The 17,623-nt window shown below is 38.0% G+C and overlaps 1 protein-coding gene across 1 annotated transcript in view; it reads left to right on the top strand.

Annotated features, from left to right (window-relative positions):
- Window positions 1-17,623, top strand: part of Ubr3 (ubiquitin protein ligase E3 component n-recognin 3) — a gene marked incomplete at its 5' end in the record, with an annotated part of 256,366 nt that overhangs the window by 149,469 nt on the left and 89,274 nt on the right. The window contains 2 exon segments of the mRNA XM_045148373.1: window positions 12,359-12,463; window positions 14,874-15,047. Coding sequence (XP_045004308.1) covers window positions 12,359-12,463; window positions 14,874-15,047 — 279 coding nt within the window.

Raw genomic sequence — 17,623 nt, 5'->3', positions numbered from 1 at the left:
ATACACATTTATATTGTTAAACGCAATATTAAGAAGCACAGAAGTTTGACTTTAAAGATAGATTTTAAGATGATTATTTTTTTTCAATGCAAAGTATTTAATTTTTGATTAGCTTACTAAGTATTGGATTTCTTTATAGCTTTTCACACATCATTAGTTTTTTTAAATTTATTTTTATTGACAATTTCCATAATTATAGACAGTAACCCATGGTAATTCGATTCCTTTCCCCACTTTCCCCTTTGAAACTCCACTCTCTATCATACCCCCTCCCCCTCTCAACCAGTCTCTCTTTTATTTTGTTGTCATGATCTTTTCCTCCTGTTATGATGGTCTTGTGCAGGTAGTGTCAGGCACTACAAGATCATTTTGTATCTGGAGGAACACACTGTAAGGACCCTGAGACTTGGAAGATGTAATAGAGATATTTCAGTGCTAAGCACTCCTCTGTCACTTCTCAGTACTGTGGTGCCTTCTGGGTCATCCCAAGGTCACTGCCATCTGAAAAGAGAAGCTTCTCTAACCAAAAGTAAGAGTAGCATTAATATATGGGTATGAACATTAAGAGAAGTGCTTACTGGGCAGTTAGGTAAGCATAGTATATACTTTTAGCCAGGCAACAACAGGCACCAGTAGGCATGACCACTGGGGCTCATGACTACCCTTCTTGTATGTTTTCAGTATCAGGAAGGCCCATGGAGCAGGCCTCCAGCCCAATTAGAGAGCATTTGGTTTCCCCTATAATAGACATGCCACTTTTGTGCCCATTAGCTCCTTTGGCCTGTAGCCAAATTTAAGGCTTGCAGTGTCCACTGTTGAGTATCTCCACTGGTAATTTCCCCCTCCCCCAATTGCACTGCATGCAGCTTAGCTTTTTCTAGTTTTTTGTCAGATGGTCTACATGGAAGAGATTTTCAACTCACTTCCAACAGGATTTCTCGGTGACCTTGCAGCCCAAGTATGTTGAATCTTCAGCAATAAGGTCTTACCATCTATTCCTGGTGGGAAACCAAGAGCCTTGGCAATGGCCTGTAATGTTTTGAGGGTATCAGGGACTTCCCTGGCCAACAACTCACTGGAAGTTAACCCATCTCTGGCATTGACTGTTTTCTAGCAAAAAATCTATGGCTTCTGGGTGTGCCATTGTCCAAAAAAGTAGGTTTCTATTGGACTTAATTCATATCTTCTCAGATTTTTATTTTTATTTACTTATTTTTAAATTTTTTTAAATTTTATTAACATTTTCCATGATTATAAAAAAAATCCCATGTTAATTCCCTCTGTCCCCCGCCACTTTCCCCTGTGAAATTCTATTCCCCATCATATTACCTCCCCATCTCAATCACTGTACTTACAGATATACAATATCGACCTATTAAGTACCCTCCTCCCTTCCTTTCTCTTCCCTTTATGTCTCCTTTTTAACTTACTGGCCTCTGCTACTAAGTATTTTCCTTCTCATGCAGAAGCCCAATCATCTGTAGCTAGAATCCACATATGAGAAAGAACATGTGGCACTTGGCTTTCTGGGCCTGGGTTACCTCACTTAGTATAATCCTTTCCAGATCCATCCATTTTTCTGCAAATTTCATGACTTCATTTTTCTTTACCGCTGAGTAGAACTCCATTGTATAAATGTGCCACATCTTCATTATGCACTCATCAGTTGAGGGACATCTAGGCTGGTTCCATTTCCCAGCTATTATAAATTGAGCAGCAGTAAACATGGTTGAGCATGTACTTCTAAGGAAATGAGATGAGTCCTTCGAATATATGCCTAGTAGTGCTATAGCTGGGTCATATGGTAGATCAATCTTCAGCTGTCTTAGGAGCCTCCACACTGATTTCCACAATGGCTGGACCAGATTGCATTCCCACCAGCAGTGTAGAAGGGTTCCTCTTTTTCCACATCCCTGCCAACATTTATGATCATTTGTTTTCATGATGGTGGCCAATCTGACAGGAGTGAGATGGAATCTCAATGTTGTTTTAATCTGCATTTCTCTGATGACTAGTGATGTAGAACATTTTTGTAGATGCTTATATGCCATTCGTATTTCTTCCTTTGAGAATGCTGTATTTAGCTCCATAGCCCATTTTTTGATTGGCTTGTTTGATTCCTTATTATGTAACTTTTTGAGTTCTTTGTATATCCTAGATATTAATCCTCTATCAGATATATAGCTGGCGAAGATTTTTTCCCATTCTGTAGGTTGCCTCTTTGCTTTTTTCACCGTGTCCTTTGCAGTGCAAAATCTTTGTAATTTCATGAGGTCCCAGTGATTAATCTGTGGTTTTATTGCCTGAGCAATTAGGGTTGTATTCAGAAAGTCTTTGCCAAGACCAATATGTTGGAGGGTTTCCCCTACTTTTTCCTCTAGCAGTTTCAGAGTTTCAGGTCTTTAATCTATTTGGACTTAATTCTTATACATAGAGAGAGAGAAGAATCTATTTTCATCCTTCTGTAGATATATATCCAGTTTTCCCAACACCATTTGCTGAAGAGGCTGTCTTTTCTCCAATGAGTATTTTTGGCATTTTTAGCGAATATCAGTTGGCTATAGCTACTTGGGCTTACATCTGGGTCCTCTATTCTGTTCCACTGATCTACATGTCTGTTTTTGTGCCAGTACCATGCTATTTTTGTTACTATGACTCTGTAGTATAGGTTAAAATCAGGTATGGTGATACCACCAGCCTTATTTTTGTTACTCAGTATTATTTTAGATATTCGAGGTTTTTTGTGATTCCAAATGAATTTTTGGATTGTTTTTTCTATTTCCATGAAGAATGCTTTTGGAATTTTGATGGGGATTGCATTAAATGTGTAGATTGCTTTAGGTAAGATTGCCATTTTCACAATATTGATTCTTCCAATCCAGGAACAAGGGATGTTTCTCCACATTCTAGTGTCTTCTGCAATTTCTCGCTTGAGTGTTTTAAAGTTCTCATTGTAGAGATTCTTTACTTCCTTGGTTAGGTTTATTCCAAGGTACTTTATTATTTTTTTTTGATGCAATTGTGAATGGGAGTGATTCTCTGATTTTATCCTCTGTGTGTTTATTGTTAGCATAGAGGAAGGCTACTGATTTCTGTGTATTTATTTTGTATCCTGCTACATGGCTGTAGGTTTTTATCAGCTCTAACAGTTTGCTGGTAGAGTCTTTAGGGTCCTTTATGTATAGAATCATGTCATCTGCAAATAATGATAACTTGATCTCTTCCTTTCCAATTTGTATCCCTTTTATATGTGTCTCTTGCCTTACTGCTATGGCTAAGACTTCTAAAACTATATTAAATAAAAGTGGGGACAGTGGACACCCTTTTCTTATTCCTGATTTTAGTGGAAAAGCTTCCAGTTTTTCCCCATTTAGTAATATGTTGGCTGTAGGCTTGTCATAAATAGCCTTTATTATATTGAGATATGTTCCTTCTGTTCCCAGTCTCTGTAGGACTTTTATCATGAAGGGATGTTGGATTTTGTCAAATGCTTTCTCTGCGTCCAGTGAGATGATCCTGTGATTTTTGTCCCTCAACCCGTTTATATAATGTATTACATTTATAGATTTGTGTATGTTGAACCATCCCTGCATCTCTGGGATAAAGCCTACTTGGTCAGGTGAATGATCTTTTTGATATACTCTTGTATTCTGTTTGCCAATATTTTGTTGAGAATTTTTGCATGTATGTTCATGAGGGAGATTGGTCTGTAATTTTCTTTTTTTGTTCTATCTTTGCCTGGTTTTGGTATCAGGGTGATGCTGGCCTCATAGAAGGAGTTTGGTAGAATTCCTGCTTTTGCTATTTCCTGGAAAAGCTGAAGAAACAATGGTGTTAGCTCTTCCTTAAAGGTCTGGTAAAATTCAGCAGTGAATCCATCTGGGCCTGACCTTTTTTTAGTTGGGAGATTAGTGATAACTGTCCAGATCTCCATACTTGTTTTAGGTCTATTTAATTGATTAATCTCATCTTGATTTAATTTAGGTAGGTCATATAAATCAAGGAAATCATCCATTTCTTTCATCATTTCATAGTTTGTGGAGTATATGCTTTTATACTATGTCCCTATGATTTTTTGAATTTCTCTGGAATCTGTTGTGATGTTACCTTTTTCATCTCTGATTTTATTAATTTGTGTCTCTTCTCTCTTTCTTTTGGTAAGATTTGCTAAGGGTTTATCAATCTTGTTTATCCTTTCAAAGAACCAACTCTTTGTTTCATTAATTCTTTGGATTGTTTTTTGTTCTTGTTGTTTGTATTTCATTCATTTCTGCCCTAATCTTTATTATTTCTTCCTGTCTACTGATTTTTGGTTTGCCTTGTTCTTCTTTTTCCAAGGCTTTAAGGTGAAGCATTAGGTCATTTACTTGAGAACTTTCTGATTTCTTAATATAGGCACTTAAGGCTATAAGTTTACCTCTTAGAACTGCCTTCATTGTGTCCTAGAGATTTTGATATGTTGTGTTCTCATCATTATTTGAATATAAATTTTTTGATTTCCTTCTTGATTTCTTCATTGACCCATTCATCATTCAGTAGTGTATTGTTTAGTTTCCATGATTTTGTGTATGCTCTATAGCCTTTCTTGATACTGATTTGTAGCACTGTGTTTGGTGTTATCTGTGACCTTAGTTCTAATAGTGTTTGTTTAATGAATTTGGGAGCCCCCATGTTAGGTGCATGTATGTTTAGGATTGTAATGACCTTCTGTTGGAGTGTGCCCTTAATCAATATAAAGTGACCTTCCTTATCTTTCTTGACTAACGTTGGACTAAAGTCTACCTTGTCAGATATTAGGATAGCAACCCCTGCTTGTTTTCTAGGCCCATTTGCTTGAAACACCGTCTTCCAACCTTTCAACCTAAGATAATGTCTATCCTTTGTAGAAAGGTGAGTTTCTTATAGACAACAAATTGTAGGATCCTGCTTTTTAAACCAGTCTGCTAACCTATGTCTTTTGGTTGGGGCATTGAGGCTGTTAATATTAAGAGATATTATTGAAAGGTGTGTATTTATGTTTGCCTTTTTTTTTTTTTTTTGTGGTTCTGGTTCTACCTATGCTCTCCTGTGTTAAATAGTATTTGAGTATTGCTTGTTTTTTCTAGGTTCCTTATATGTGTGCTTTTCCTTTTCTTCAGCATGGAGGATTCTATCAAATATTTTCTGTAGAGCTGGTTTTGTCTTCAAATACTCCCTTAACCTGCTTTTTCATGGAATGTTCTTATTTCTCCATCTATTTGAATGCATAGCTTTGCAGGATAAAGTAACCTTGGTTGACAGTTGTTATCTTTCAGAACTTGGAATATATCACTCCAAGCCCTTCTGGCTTTTAAAGTTTGTGTTGAATAATCTGCTGTAATCCTGATGGGCTTGCCTTTGTAGGTAACTTGGTTTTTCTCTCTAACTGCTTTCAATATTTTTTCTTTAGTTTGTGTGTTTGGAAGTTTGATTATAATATGGCGAGGAGAGGTTCTTTCCAGGTTTTGTCTGGCTGGAGTTCTAAAGGCTTCCTGTATCTGCATTGGCACCTCTTATCCAATTTGGGGGAAATTTTCTTCTATGATTTTGTTGAAGATGACTACTATGCCTTTGGAGTGGAATTCTTCTCCTTCTACTATGCCATGAATTCTTATATTTGATCTTTTCATAGTGTCCTGAATATCTTGAAATTCCCACTTATACTTTTCTGTAAGTTTGTCTTTCTCTTTGTTGGACTGTATTAAATCTGCCACCTGGTCTTCTAGCTTAGATATTCTGTCCTCTCCCTCATCCATCCTACTGGTGAGACTTTCCACAGAGTTTTTTATTTCATTAACTGTGTTCTTCATTGCTAGTAAATCTGATTGGTTTTTCTTTATTATTTCTATTTCCTTATTTATGTCTTGTATTGCCTTCTTTATTTCATTAAATTGATGTCCTGTGTCTTCTTTGATTCATTTGATTTCCTCTTTGATTTCTTCTTTGATTCTTTTGATTTGTTCTTTGACTTCTTTGAACATATTTCCAATCCTTCTTTTGAAATCTTTGGCATTTCCTCTAAGTCGTTCTCGCTGGAGGACATTTCTGATGCATTAATATTTTTAGGTGGATTTATGTCGTCTTGCTTTTTAGTATTTCTTGTGTTATATATATTTTTGCATGTTGGATTAAATTAATGCTTGGGTTTTCTAGCTAGCTGGGTATTCTTAGCTGTATCAATTGATTTGATGGTATATCTTTTCAGGGTAGGAGCTTAAGGTATTAGGTGTGGCTCTTAAGACTCTCAGAGTATCTACAAAGGTGTTTCTAGGGGTTGAGTTTCCCTGCTATGAGAGTATTCAAGTAGGCTGAGTGGAATAAAATATAGGGAGATTCTAAAATTTAACTAAACACTGTACACATTCAATCAAAAATAGTCCCCAGTATGTATGCCAGTGTAGTTATTATAACGACCAGATCCTCTATCAACAAAGAGGTTTAGATTTCTGGTCTGTTGAGGGATCCAAGTCAGCTTGGGACCAACTGAGACCCTTCCCTGGTGCAATCCCAGTTACCTTGGATGATTTTGGTCTCAGTCAAGTTGCTGCCTGGGTCGTCGGGCTGCTGTTTTGATTTCTGGAGCTGGGCACTGGCTTTTCCTGTGGGGCAAACCAAGCCTGGCAAGTGTGGCCCTGCAGATCAGTACCCCTGCTGCTGGAACTGCTGCTGCTGCTTCTGCTGCTGCTGCTGTAGCTGCCACTCCTGGAGCCACCACTGTTGCTGAAGCTGCTGCTGCTAGGTCCACCGCCGCTGCTGCCACTGAAGCTGCCGCTGTGGGATCTGCCCCTGCTGCCACTCCTGGGTCTGCTGCTGCCGAGTCTGCCGCTGCTGCTACTACTAGATCTGCTGCTGTTGGGGCCACTGTTACCGGTGCCGGAGCCGCTCATGTTGCTGCCGAACTCTGCTCCTGCTTGGGTCCCGCTTTCGGCCCAAGTTGGCGTGGCAGGGTCCTGGGACCGCTGCTCTGTTTGCTGGAGCTGGGCTCAGGCAGTGGGGTAGGAGAGGGAGCCGCAGCTGCACTGGTTCTCTCGCTGTTCCACATGTTCTTGTACCTCGAGGTCTGCACCTCCTTTGCTCACTGCCGCTTTCCCTTCACGTTTCCTGAGTTGCGGGGGAAGCTCCCGCACCTGGCTTTTCCTGTGGCTGGAGCCGAGTCTGGCGGCTTTCTGTTGTGCTGCCACCGCTGCTGTTGGCGGAGCTGCCGGGGCCGCTTTTGCTGGCCTGTGTGGGCTCTGGATCTCTTCTTCTTCTCTGCTGCTGCTTCACTTTCCTATATATCTCACTTTTTAGTAAAAGTGTGTATTTTGCTGAGTTTTTTTGGTCTTTTCCCCCCAGGCCTGCTTTGGCATGGTACCTACACTGCCATCTTAACCGGAAGTCTCTTCTCAGATTTTCATTAGCCCTTCCTTCACCTTTTCTTCATTCAGTCTCTTCCCCTGACCTCACTTAGGCCTTTTCACCCCCATTAATCTGATCTTTTACTTACATATATATAATACCATTCTATTAAGTTCCCCTCTGTCCCTTCCTCTTCCCTCTGTATCCCCTTTCTAGCTTACTGCCCTCTCCTACTGAGTTTTATTTCTACTCACATAGAAGTCCAATCATTTTACATATGAGAGAGAACATGTGACATTTAGCTTTCTGGGCCTGGGTTTTCTCACTAAGTATAATCCTTTCCAGATCCACCCATTTTCCTAGTTTTCATAACTTCATTTTTCTTTTTTGATGAGTAGAACTCCATTATATAAATGTGCCACATTTTAATTATCCACTCATCAGTTGAGGGACATCTACGCTGGTTCCATTTCCTAGCTAGAGGAATAGAGGACGAATAAACATGGTTGAACAAGTATCTCTAAGTTAGTAAGACGAGTCTTTAGGATATTTGCCTAGGAGTGCTATAGCTGGGTTATATGGTAGATATATTTTTAGCTGTCTCAGGAACCTCCACACTAATTTCCCCAATGGCTGGACCAGATTGCATTCCCACCAACTGTGTAGAAGGGTTCCTCTTTTTCTGCATCCTCACCAGCATTTATTGTTATTTGTTTTCAAGATGATAGCCATCTGACAGGAGTGAGATGGAATCTCAATTTAGTTTTAATTTACATTTCCCTGAAGGCTAGGGATGTAGAACATTTATTTTAGATGTCTGTATGCCATCTGTATTTATTCTTTTGAGAACTCTCTATTAAGTTCCATAGCCAATTAAAAAAATTTTTTTTTTGTTTATTTTCATTTATTTATTTGAGAGCAACAGATACAGAAAGAGGCCGAGGGGGGGGAGAGAGAGGGAGGAGGGAGGGAGGGAGGGATATGGAAAGAATGAGGATGGTTGTGCCAGGGCCTCCAGCCACTGCAAACAAACTCTAGATGCATGTGCCACCTTGTGCATCTGGTTATGTGGGCCCTGGGGAATCTGAGCCTTGAACCAGGGTTCTTAGGCTTCACAGGCAAGTGCTTAACCCCTAAGCCATCTCTCCAGCCCCCCATAGCTCATTTTTTTTAACTGGGTTTTTTGATTTCTTATTATTTAATTTTTTTGAGTTCTTTGTTTTGAATATTAATCCTGTCAGATACATAGGTGGTAAAGATTTTCTCCCATTTTGTAGGTTGCCTCTTTGCTTTATTCAGTGCCCTTTGCTGTACAAAAGCTTTGTAATTTCATGAGGTCCCAGCAGTTAGTCCATGGTTTTATTTACTGAGCAACTGAGGTTATATTCACAAAGTCTTTGCCAAGACCAATATGTTGAAGGGTTTCCCCTACTTTTTCCTCTAGCAGTTTCAGAGCTTCAGGTCTGATACTAAGGTCTTTGTTCCATTTGGACTTAATTCTTGTGCATGGAGTGAGATAAGCATCTGTTTTCATCCTTCTACAGATACATATCCAGTTTTCCCAGCACCATTTGCTGAAGAGGCTGTCTTTTCTCTAATGAATATATTTGGTGTTTTTGTCGAAGATCAGGTGCCCAGACTTATATCTGGGTCCTCTATTCTGTTTCATTGATCTACATGTCCGTTTTTGTGCCATTACCATGTGGTTTTTGTTACTATGGCTCTGTAATATAGGCTAAAATCTGGTATGATGATATCACCTTATGCCTTATTTTTGTTGCTCAACATTGTTTTCGATATTCAAGGTTTTTTTTGTGCTTCCAAATGAATTTTTGGATTGTTTTTTCTGTTTCCATGAAGAATGCCATTGGATTTTGATGGAGATTGCATTAAATGTGTACATTGCTTTTGGTAAGATTGCTATTTTCACAATATTGATTCTTGCAATCTAAGAACAAGGGGTGTCATTCCATTTCCTAGAGTCTTCTGCAATTTCTGTCTTGAGTGTTTTAAAGTTTTCATTGTAGGGATCCTTCACTTCCTTGGTTGGGTTTATTCCAAGATTCATTCATTCCTTCCTTCCTTCCTTCCTTCCTTCCTTCCTTCCTTCCTTCCTTCCTTCCTTCCTTCCTTCCTTCCTTCCTTCCTTCCTTCCTTCCTTCCTTCCTTCCTTCCTTCCTTCCTTCTTATTTATTTGAGGCAATTGTGAATGGGAGTGATTCTCTGATTTCATCCTCTTTTTCATTAGCATATAGGAAGGCTACTGATTTCTATTTGTTTATTTTGTATCCTGCTTCATTGCTATAAATGTTTGGTTTTTTTGTTTTGTTTTGTTTGTTTTGTTTGTTTTTCAAGGTAGTGTCTTACTGTAGCTCAGTCTGACTTGGAATTCACTATGTAGTCTCAGGGAGGCCTTGAACTCATGGTGATCCTCCTACTTCTGCCTCCTGAGTGCTGGGATTAAAGGCATACACCACCATGCCCGGCTGCTATAAGTGTTTATCAGCTCTAACACTTTGCTGGTAGAGTCTTTAGGGTTCATTATGTATAGAATCATATCAACTGCAAATAATAATAACTTGATGTCTTCCTTTCCAGTTTGTATCCCTTTTTTGTGTATCTCTTGCCTTATTGCTATAGCTAAGACTTCTAGTAGTGTTTTAAGTAGAAGTGGGGACAGTGGACACCCTTGTCTTGTTCCTGATTTTAGTAGAAAATCTTCAAGTTTTTCTCCATGTAGTATTATGTTGGGTGTAGGTTTGTCATAAATAGCCTTTATTATGTTGAGATATATTCCTTTTATTTCCAACTTCTATAGGACTTTTATCATTAAGGGATGTTGGATTTCCCTTCTTGAGGGAAGTTTTCTTCTATCATTTTGTTGAAAATACCTGGTATGCCTTTGGAGTGAATTTCCGCTCCTTTTGCTGTGTCCTGAGTTCTTACGTTTGATCTCTTCATAGTGTCCTGGCGAATGCTTTGAAATTCCCATTCATGCCTTCCTATTAGTTTACCTTTCTCTTTGTTGGCCTGTAGTAGATCTGCCACCTGGTCTTCTAGTTTAGTATGTCCTCTCCTTTGTTCATTCTATTGGTGAGACTTTCTACAGAGATTTCTATTTGACTTACTCTGTTTTTCATTTCTATTATTTCTGATTGTTTTTCTTTTTCATTATTTCTATTTCCATACTTATGTTCTGTATGGACCTACTTGTTTCATTAAGTTGTTTTCCTGTATTTTCTTGGGATTCCTTCAGGAGTTGGTTTTCTTTGATTTCTTTGTACATAAATAATAGTCATGTTTTTGAAATCTTTGTCAGGCATTTCATCTAAAGCAGTCTCACTGGAGATCATTTCTGATGGATTTGTAATTTTTTGAGGGATTGTATTGTCTTGATTTTTTTGTTTCTTGTATTATAATATAGAGATTTTTGCATGTTGAGTTAATTTGATGCTTAGGTTTTTTAATTATCTGCAGTATTTTAGCTGTGTGAAACTGACTTTATATATCTTCAGCATGGGACTTTAAGGTGTCAGGTTTAGCTCTTACACTCCAAGAGAAACAGCAGATGTGACCCTAAGTATTAACTTTGATTGTGTGAAGCAAATTCTAAAATTTAACTAAGCAATATAGACATTCAATCAAACCAACGCAGAGTATTTATATAGGGTTGGGATTAAACTAAACAGATAATCTAGCAAAGCCAAAGTCCCTAAGGGTGTGTGTTGCCCCACACCCAAAATCCTGTCAATTTGGAGGTTGAGCTTCCTGGTCTGAAATGGGTTCCAAGTCAGCCTGGGGCCAGTCAGTCCCTACCCCCAATAGTGAGTGACTTAAGAAAAAGACAGAGGCCTTAAAAATCAGGAAGTGTCAAAGGTAGCAATAGTCAACACCAAAATACAGCTTATTTGAGAAGGGTAAAGCCAACTGAGAATATATCATTGAAATGTAATACATAACCTTTCCTGACATGGAAAGGAAGATTAGCACTCCCAGTGCAGGGTTGTGTATCTGGCTTTGTATAAAAGTAGGCCCTGTTACCTTTTGGGATGGTGTCCAATCTCACCAACACTGAGTGCGTACCTCTCAGTGCTGGGAGGCTTGGAGTGAATGAGTTCTCAGGAAGTTCAAGGCCCTGATGGGTGGAGGATGGGAGACTTTGTGGGGTGCCTGGAATGCTGCTCAGCTTGTCCCATTTGTATTCCTCTTCAGCAGCTGCTCAGCTACTCTTTGCTGTCTTCCCTTTCAGGTTTCTTTCCTTTGCGAGGGGGCTGATGCGTATGGAAAATCCCCTCACTTTGTTTCTGTTCCTGCAGTCTGTGCTGCCAGCAGCCTGGGCTTGCAGATCTGGGCTGCTAGCACCTTGGTGGGATTCTTTCTAGTTTCTTCCTTTCTGGAAGATCTTGGTTTCTCCTGCTTCTCTAGTTGATAATAACTTACACACTTTCACTTTTCAGTAGAGGAGTGTATTTTGCTATGTTTCTGTTTATTTCTCTCCCTAGGCTGCTGCTGCCGTCTTACCTGAAAGTCCCTCCATTAATGTTTTTATAAATGTTTATTGTTCTCCTAATTATATACTCAGTGCTCTGTTCAGCACATTTTTATTTTCATAAAGTGTCCTGGTTTGCCAACTTGTTTATCTGGTACCTTAGCTTTCAAGAGGTCAGCAACTAGGATATAAAGTATTCTTGTTAAATTATTTCATTAAATGCTGGTATATTTACATTCATGATCTTTGTGGGCTATTTAATGTGTTACCCTTTAGAAGACCTTTAAACTGCTATTTTTACATGTTATTTAAAAGTCCTATAAAATTAAAAGAAGGAATATTAGGTGTTTTGGTTTTAATTTGTATTTTCGTCAAAATGCACTTTCCCTTATGCATCTTAATTTCATATATCTGATTGTAGTTTTCATCTTTATTGAAATGTTTGTTCATCTTTAAGTGAAATGTATTTCATGGAAATTAGTAATTATGAGGTATTTTCTTCCCTTTTCAAAGATTCTGATGGATCATCAAAATCTTTCAGAACATGTGCTCTGCATGGTTTTATATCTGATTGAATTAGGACTTGAAAATTCTACTGAAGATGAATCAGATGAAGAGGCAAGTAATTTCTTTTCTCTTCGAAATTTTAGATAGGAAGCAACTTCTATCTTTCTTTAAGTGACTTTTGCCAAGCCAGTGTATATTTTTGGGTCAGTCTTGAAGTATACTATGTGGTCTTCATTCCTATGAGAGATTTAAAGAGCTCCCAAGGTGCCTGGGAGATGGCTGAGCAGTTAAAGATACTTGCTTGCAAAGCTTGTTGGCCTGGGTTCAGTGCCTCAGCCACCTAAGTGAAGCTGGATGTAAAAAGTGGCACAAGTGTCTGATATTTGTTTGTAACATCAGGGGAGCGGGAGGGAGAGAGAGAAACACAAAATAATTTTAAAAAGTAAAGAGCTACCAGAAGAGGCAGATTGTTTTTAAAATATATATGGTCCTGCAGAGCTTTCATAAATACTTTAAGAGTTAATTTTCTTATGTAAGTATTACAATTTGAGGTTTAGTAGTATATGACAACAGTTAATCTAAGGAATATTTTGTGCATTTTTGGTGTGATGGAAACAGCAATCATTAAGTTAGAATTTTATTTTAGACATTCAAATACTTGGATTAGGAAATTTGTTTAATTATTTGCATAAGTGTTTGTTTGTATGGGGCATTCTAGGGTCTCCTGATGCCGCATACGAATGGCAGACAGTTGTGCCACATTTTATTTTATTTTATTTTATTTTATTTTATTTTATTTTATTTATTTTATTTATTTTATTTTATTGATTTGATTTGATTTGATTTGATTTTGATTTTGATTTTGACTTTGATTTTGATTTTTTGAGGTAGGTTCTTGCTGTAGTGCAGGCTGACCTGGAATTCACTATGTAATCTCAGGGTGGCCTCAAACTCACTGCAGTCCTCCTATCTCTGCTTCCTAAGTGCTGGGATTAAAAGGCATGTGTCATCATACCAGGCTCTTTGGCCACCTTTAAAAAATTTTTTTAAAAAAATCTTTATTTGGGCTGGAGAGATGGTTTAGCAGTTAAGGTACTAGCCTGCAAAGCCTAAGGACCCAGGTTTTATTCCCCAGTACCCACATAACCTAGATAGACAAGTTGGCATATGTGTATGTTCATTTGCAGTGGATAAAGACTCACACACCCATTCTCTCTCTACCTGCTTTTTTCTCTGTCTCCAATAAATAAATCAAATAAATAAATAAATAAAATAACCACAGAGAGGGAAAGAAAGAAAATATTAAAAATGTATTTGCAAGCAAAGAGATGGAGATGGAATAGAGAATGCCTGTACCAGGGCCTCTAGCTACTACAAACAAATTCCAGGTGCATTACTTTGTGCCATATACTGGGGAATTGAACCTGGACTGACAGGCTCCAACAGGCTTTACAAGCAAGTACTTCTAACTGCTGAGCCATCTTCCCTGCCATGTGCCACCTTTTATATCTAGTTTACATAGGTGCTGGGAAATTAAACCCCAGGCTGGCAGATTTTGTAAGCAAGCACCTTTAACTGTTGAGTCATCTCCCCAGGTCCACTCGAATTTTCTTTAAAAAAAAATTTTTTTTTGTCTATTTTTTATTTATTTATTTGAGAGTGACAGACACAGAGAGAAAGACAGATAGAGGGAGAGAGAGAGAATGGGCACGCCAGGGCTTCCAACCACTACAAACGAACTCCAGACGCGTGCGCCCCCTTGTGCATCTGGCTAACGTGGGACCTGGGGAAACGAGCCTCGAACTGGGGTCCTTAGGCTTCACAGGCAAGTGCTTAACCACTAAGCCATCTCTCCAGCCCTGGAATTACTTTTGAGTAGCATGTTCTTTCTGTAAATATTTTAACATAATGGAATGGATGTTGTTATATAGGAGAATGTCCAAAATGGAAATATTTTTATAGTCAGTTGTTAAAGCAAATGAATTTTACAGAGGTAAGATTCTTTTCATCTGTTCCTTCCAATAAGAGAAAACACTATATAGTATAACAATCCCCCCCCCCCCGTCAGCATGTATTCTTTTATAGGCATCATTAATATTCCCTCTAAGACTGGGTCATACTTTTGGATGATTTTTCAGTCTTCCATCATTAGTCCAAATTAGCATTATTTGACTTTATTATGAATTACTACTACTGGGTGATAAATATTCTGTATTTCTAGATTGAAAGATGTGGGTTTTTTTAAGGAAAATTTTTGCTAATTCCACTAGACTTAGCCATATTTCTACTGAGAACCTTATTCCTATATTTTGTGCCTGAATTTGGCTATTATTTAGATTTAAATTTATCTACATTATAGTTTGTGGGTAAGATTATAAGGGAGATTATAAGAGATTCAGAACTGTGACAGTGGATGTTTATTTTAGCTTGTTACTTCATTGTACCTCAGACCTGAAGTGACAGCCTTTTTCCTTTCCCTCCCTTCCTTCTCTACCCTTCTATCTTTTTAAAAATGTTTTAGGCATCAGTGGGTGGGCCAGAACGTTGTCATGACAGTTGGTTTCCTGGCACTAACTTGGTATCAAACATGCGGCACTTTATAAACTATGTTAGAGTGAGAGTTCCAGAGACTGCTCCTGAGGTGAAGAGAGACTCACCTGCAAGTACCAGCTCTGATAGCTTGGGCTCTTTACAAGTAAGTGTAAAAGTGAATAAGACAAGAAAGGAAAAAGTTCATACTGTGTTGGGGTATATTATTTATATTCTATGGTAGCCAAAAGAAAAAAATATGGTTGCATATATCTTTCAGTTATCAGTTTTTATTTTCTTTGATAAATCTAAGTAACTCTGCCTCACCAATCTCTTTCCTTTAACCTGCCAGAGTACATCACGGCCTAAAGTTCTTCAAAGAGAGGTAGCTGTATATATTTGCATTAACTAGCAACATGGCTTCACTGAAAATGGGGGAAAAAACACTGAAGTATTTGTGTGTGTGTGTGTGTGTGTGTGTGTGTGTGTGTTTAATATGGTCAAATTTTTAAAAGTTTGTGTGATTTTAAAAGTTTTAATAAAGCAATTTAGGGTTCATTAAAAAATTCATATTATTTATCCCCAAAATAATGCTGAGTGTTTATTGGGGATTCTTCTTATTGGTGTTGGATATGCTTGGACCAATTCCAGGTGGCTCATTTGAACCTGTTTACATTTAGCTTTGCACCTGTTTACTAACAATCTTAAAAGTAACTGCTTCCTAAATCAAAGTAAACTTAATTGCTGGCAGCATGTCCATTAAATTGTTTTTTGCTTTTATGGCAATTAATTTACTGATGAAATAGGTCCATAAATATCTTAAACTGTATTGTGTTCTGTTTTAGGACTCATTTTGAAAAACAGCTCTCTCATTGCATGTAGCTGAATTAATTTTAATGTAGAAATGTAAAATATTAAAATAACATGACAAATAATTAAGCAGGTTTTGTTCCTACAAACTGTATTTCTTGGGATTAGAGAGAACTGAATCAGTCATTCATTTTGTATAGTAAAGTCTTATGTGTAAGAAAATTCTGTGTTTTTGACAACATTTTTGTCATGAACACTTTAAGAGGTTTTAATTAAAAACTTGGAACTTCTATCAGAGATAGCTGTTACCCCAATGCTATTGAAGAGTACTTTAAGAAGTAGTTTGAATGTTAACACTAGTGTATACTGTGATTTAATTCATAGTATGCCCACTTTAGAAAAACAAACAAGGGAGCTGGAGAGATAGCTTTGTGGGTAAGAGTGCTTCCAAAGCAAGCAGGAGGGCCTAAGAGGACCTGAGACTTCCTGACTTTGATTCCATAGTACCCCTATACACCTGGGTATGACCATACACATATGTAATACTAGTCCTGTGGGGAGCAGAGATTGGAGAATCACTGGGGTTCATGAAAATTGCAAGCTCCAAAATCAGTGAGAAACAGAAAAGTATAGATTTCTTCTCTGGCCTCCACATGCATATACACAGGATGCATGCATGTACGCACACATATCACAGCACACATACTACACACATGCTGAGAAAAAGGAGTGAAATCCATTAAACTGATCCATATCTTAATTAAAAGATGATTTCTAAGAGCCCAAATGCAGTTGTTTAGAAGATAGGTTACTGAGAAAAATGCTTGGTTGATAAAACAAAAAACGATTGAAAAAACAAATCATAGTAATATTCAGGTGTGAAGCCAGTCAATTTAGCCTTTCATCCTTATATATTTTTTAAAAATTATTTATTTATTTAAGAGAGGAAAAGAGGGGAGAGAGAGAATGGGCACGCCAGGGCTTCTAGCCACTGCAAACTAAGTCCAGACGCCTGTGCCACCTTGTGCATCTGGCTTATGTGGGTCCTGGGGAATCAAGCTTTGGTCCTCTCCCCATCTCCCCAGCCCTGTCCTTATATTTTAACAACTAAATTTTTATTTGCAAGTTTTGATGTTCCTGAGGAGTAAAATTATCAGGCAAGATCAGACAAATTCAGGGTGGTATGACCATAGAAAAAAGTAAAATTATCAGTTCAGATTCATTCATTATTATTATTATTATTTTGTTGTTGTTGCACCTCTATATGAGGTAGGATCCCATGTAGTTCAGGTTGGTCTTGAACTAGTGATTTCCTAGCCTCTACTTCTAAAGTACTAGGATTACAGACATGTACCACCATGAGAGTTTTATGTGGTGTTGGAGATTGAACCCAAGGCATATATATGCTGGTAGGCACTCATGATATCTGAGCTGTATCTCTAGCCCCAGTTAAAATCCATTAGCTTAGAAAATGGAAATAAGGGCTGGAGAGATGGCTTAGTGGTTAAGCGCTTGCCTGTGAAGCCTAAGGACCCCGGTTCGAGGCTCGGTTCCCCAGGTCCCACGTTAGCCAGATGTACAAGAGGGCGCACGCGTCTGGAGTTCGTTTGCAGAGGCTGGAAGCCCTGGCGCGCCCATTCTCTCTCTCTCCCTCTATCTGTCTTTCTCTCTGTGTCTGTCGCTCTCAAATAAATAAATAAAAAATGAACAAAAAAAAAAGAAAATGGAAATAAAACACTTATTAATTTTTTTTTGGTTCATTGAACAAAAAAAAAAGAAAATGGAAATAAAACACTTATTAATTTTTTTTGGTTCATTGAACAAAAAAAAAAAGAAAATGGAAATAAAACACTAATTAATTTTTTTTGGTTCATTGAACAAAAAAAAAAGAAAATGGAAATAAAACACGTTAATTTTTTTTGGTTCATTGAA

This window comes from Jaculus jaculus, chromosome 4 (assembly GCF_020740685.1).
Source record: "Jaculus jaculus isolate mJacJac1 chromosome 4, mJacJac1.mat.Y.cur, whole genome shotgun sequence".
Taxonomy (NCBI): domain Eukaryota; kingdom Metazoa; phylum Chordata; class Mammalia; order Rodentia; family Dipodidae; genus Jaculus; species Jaculus jaculus.
This window is presented reverse-complemented; position numbering and strand designations above follow the sequence as displayed.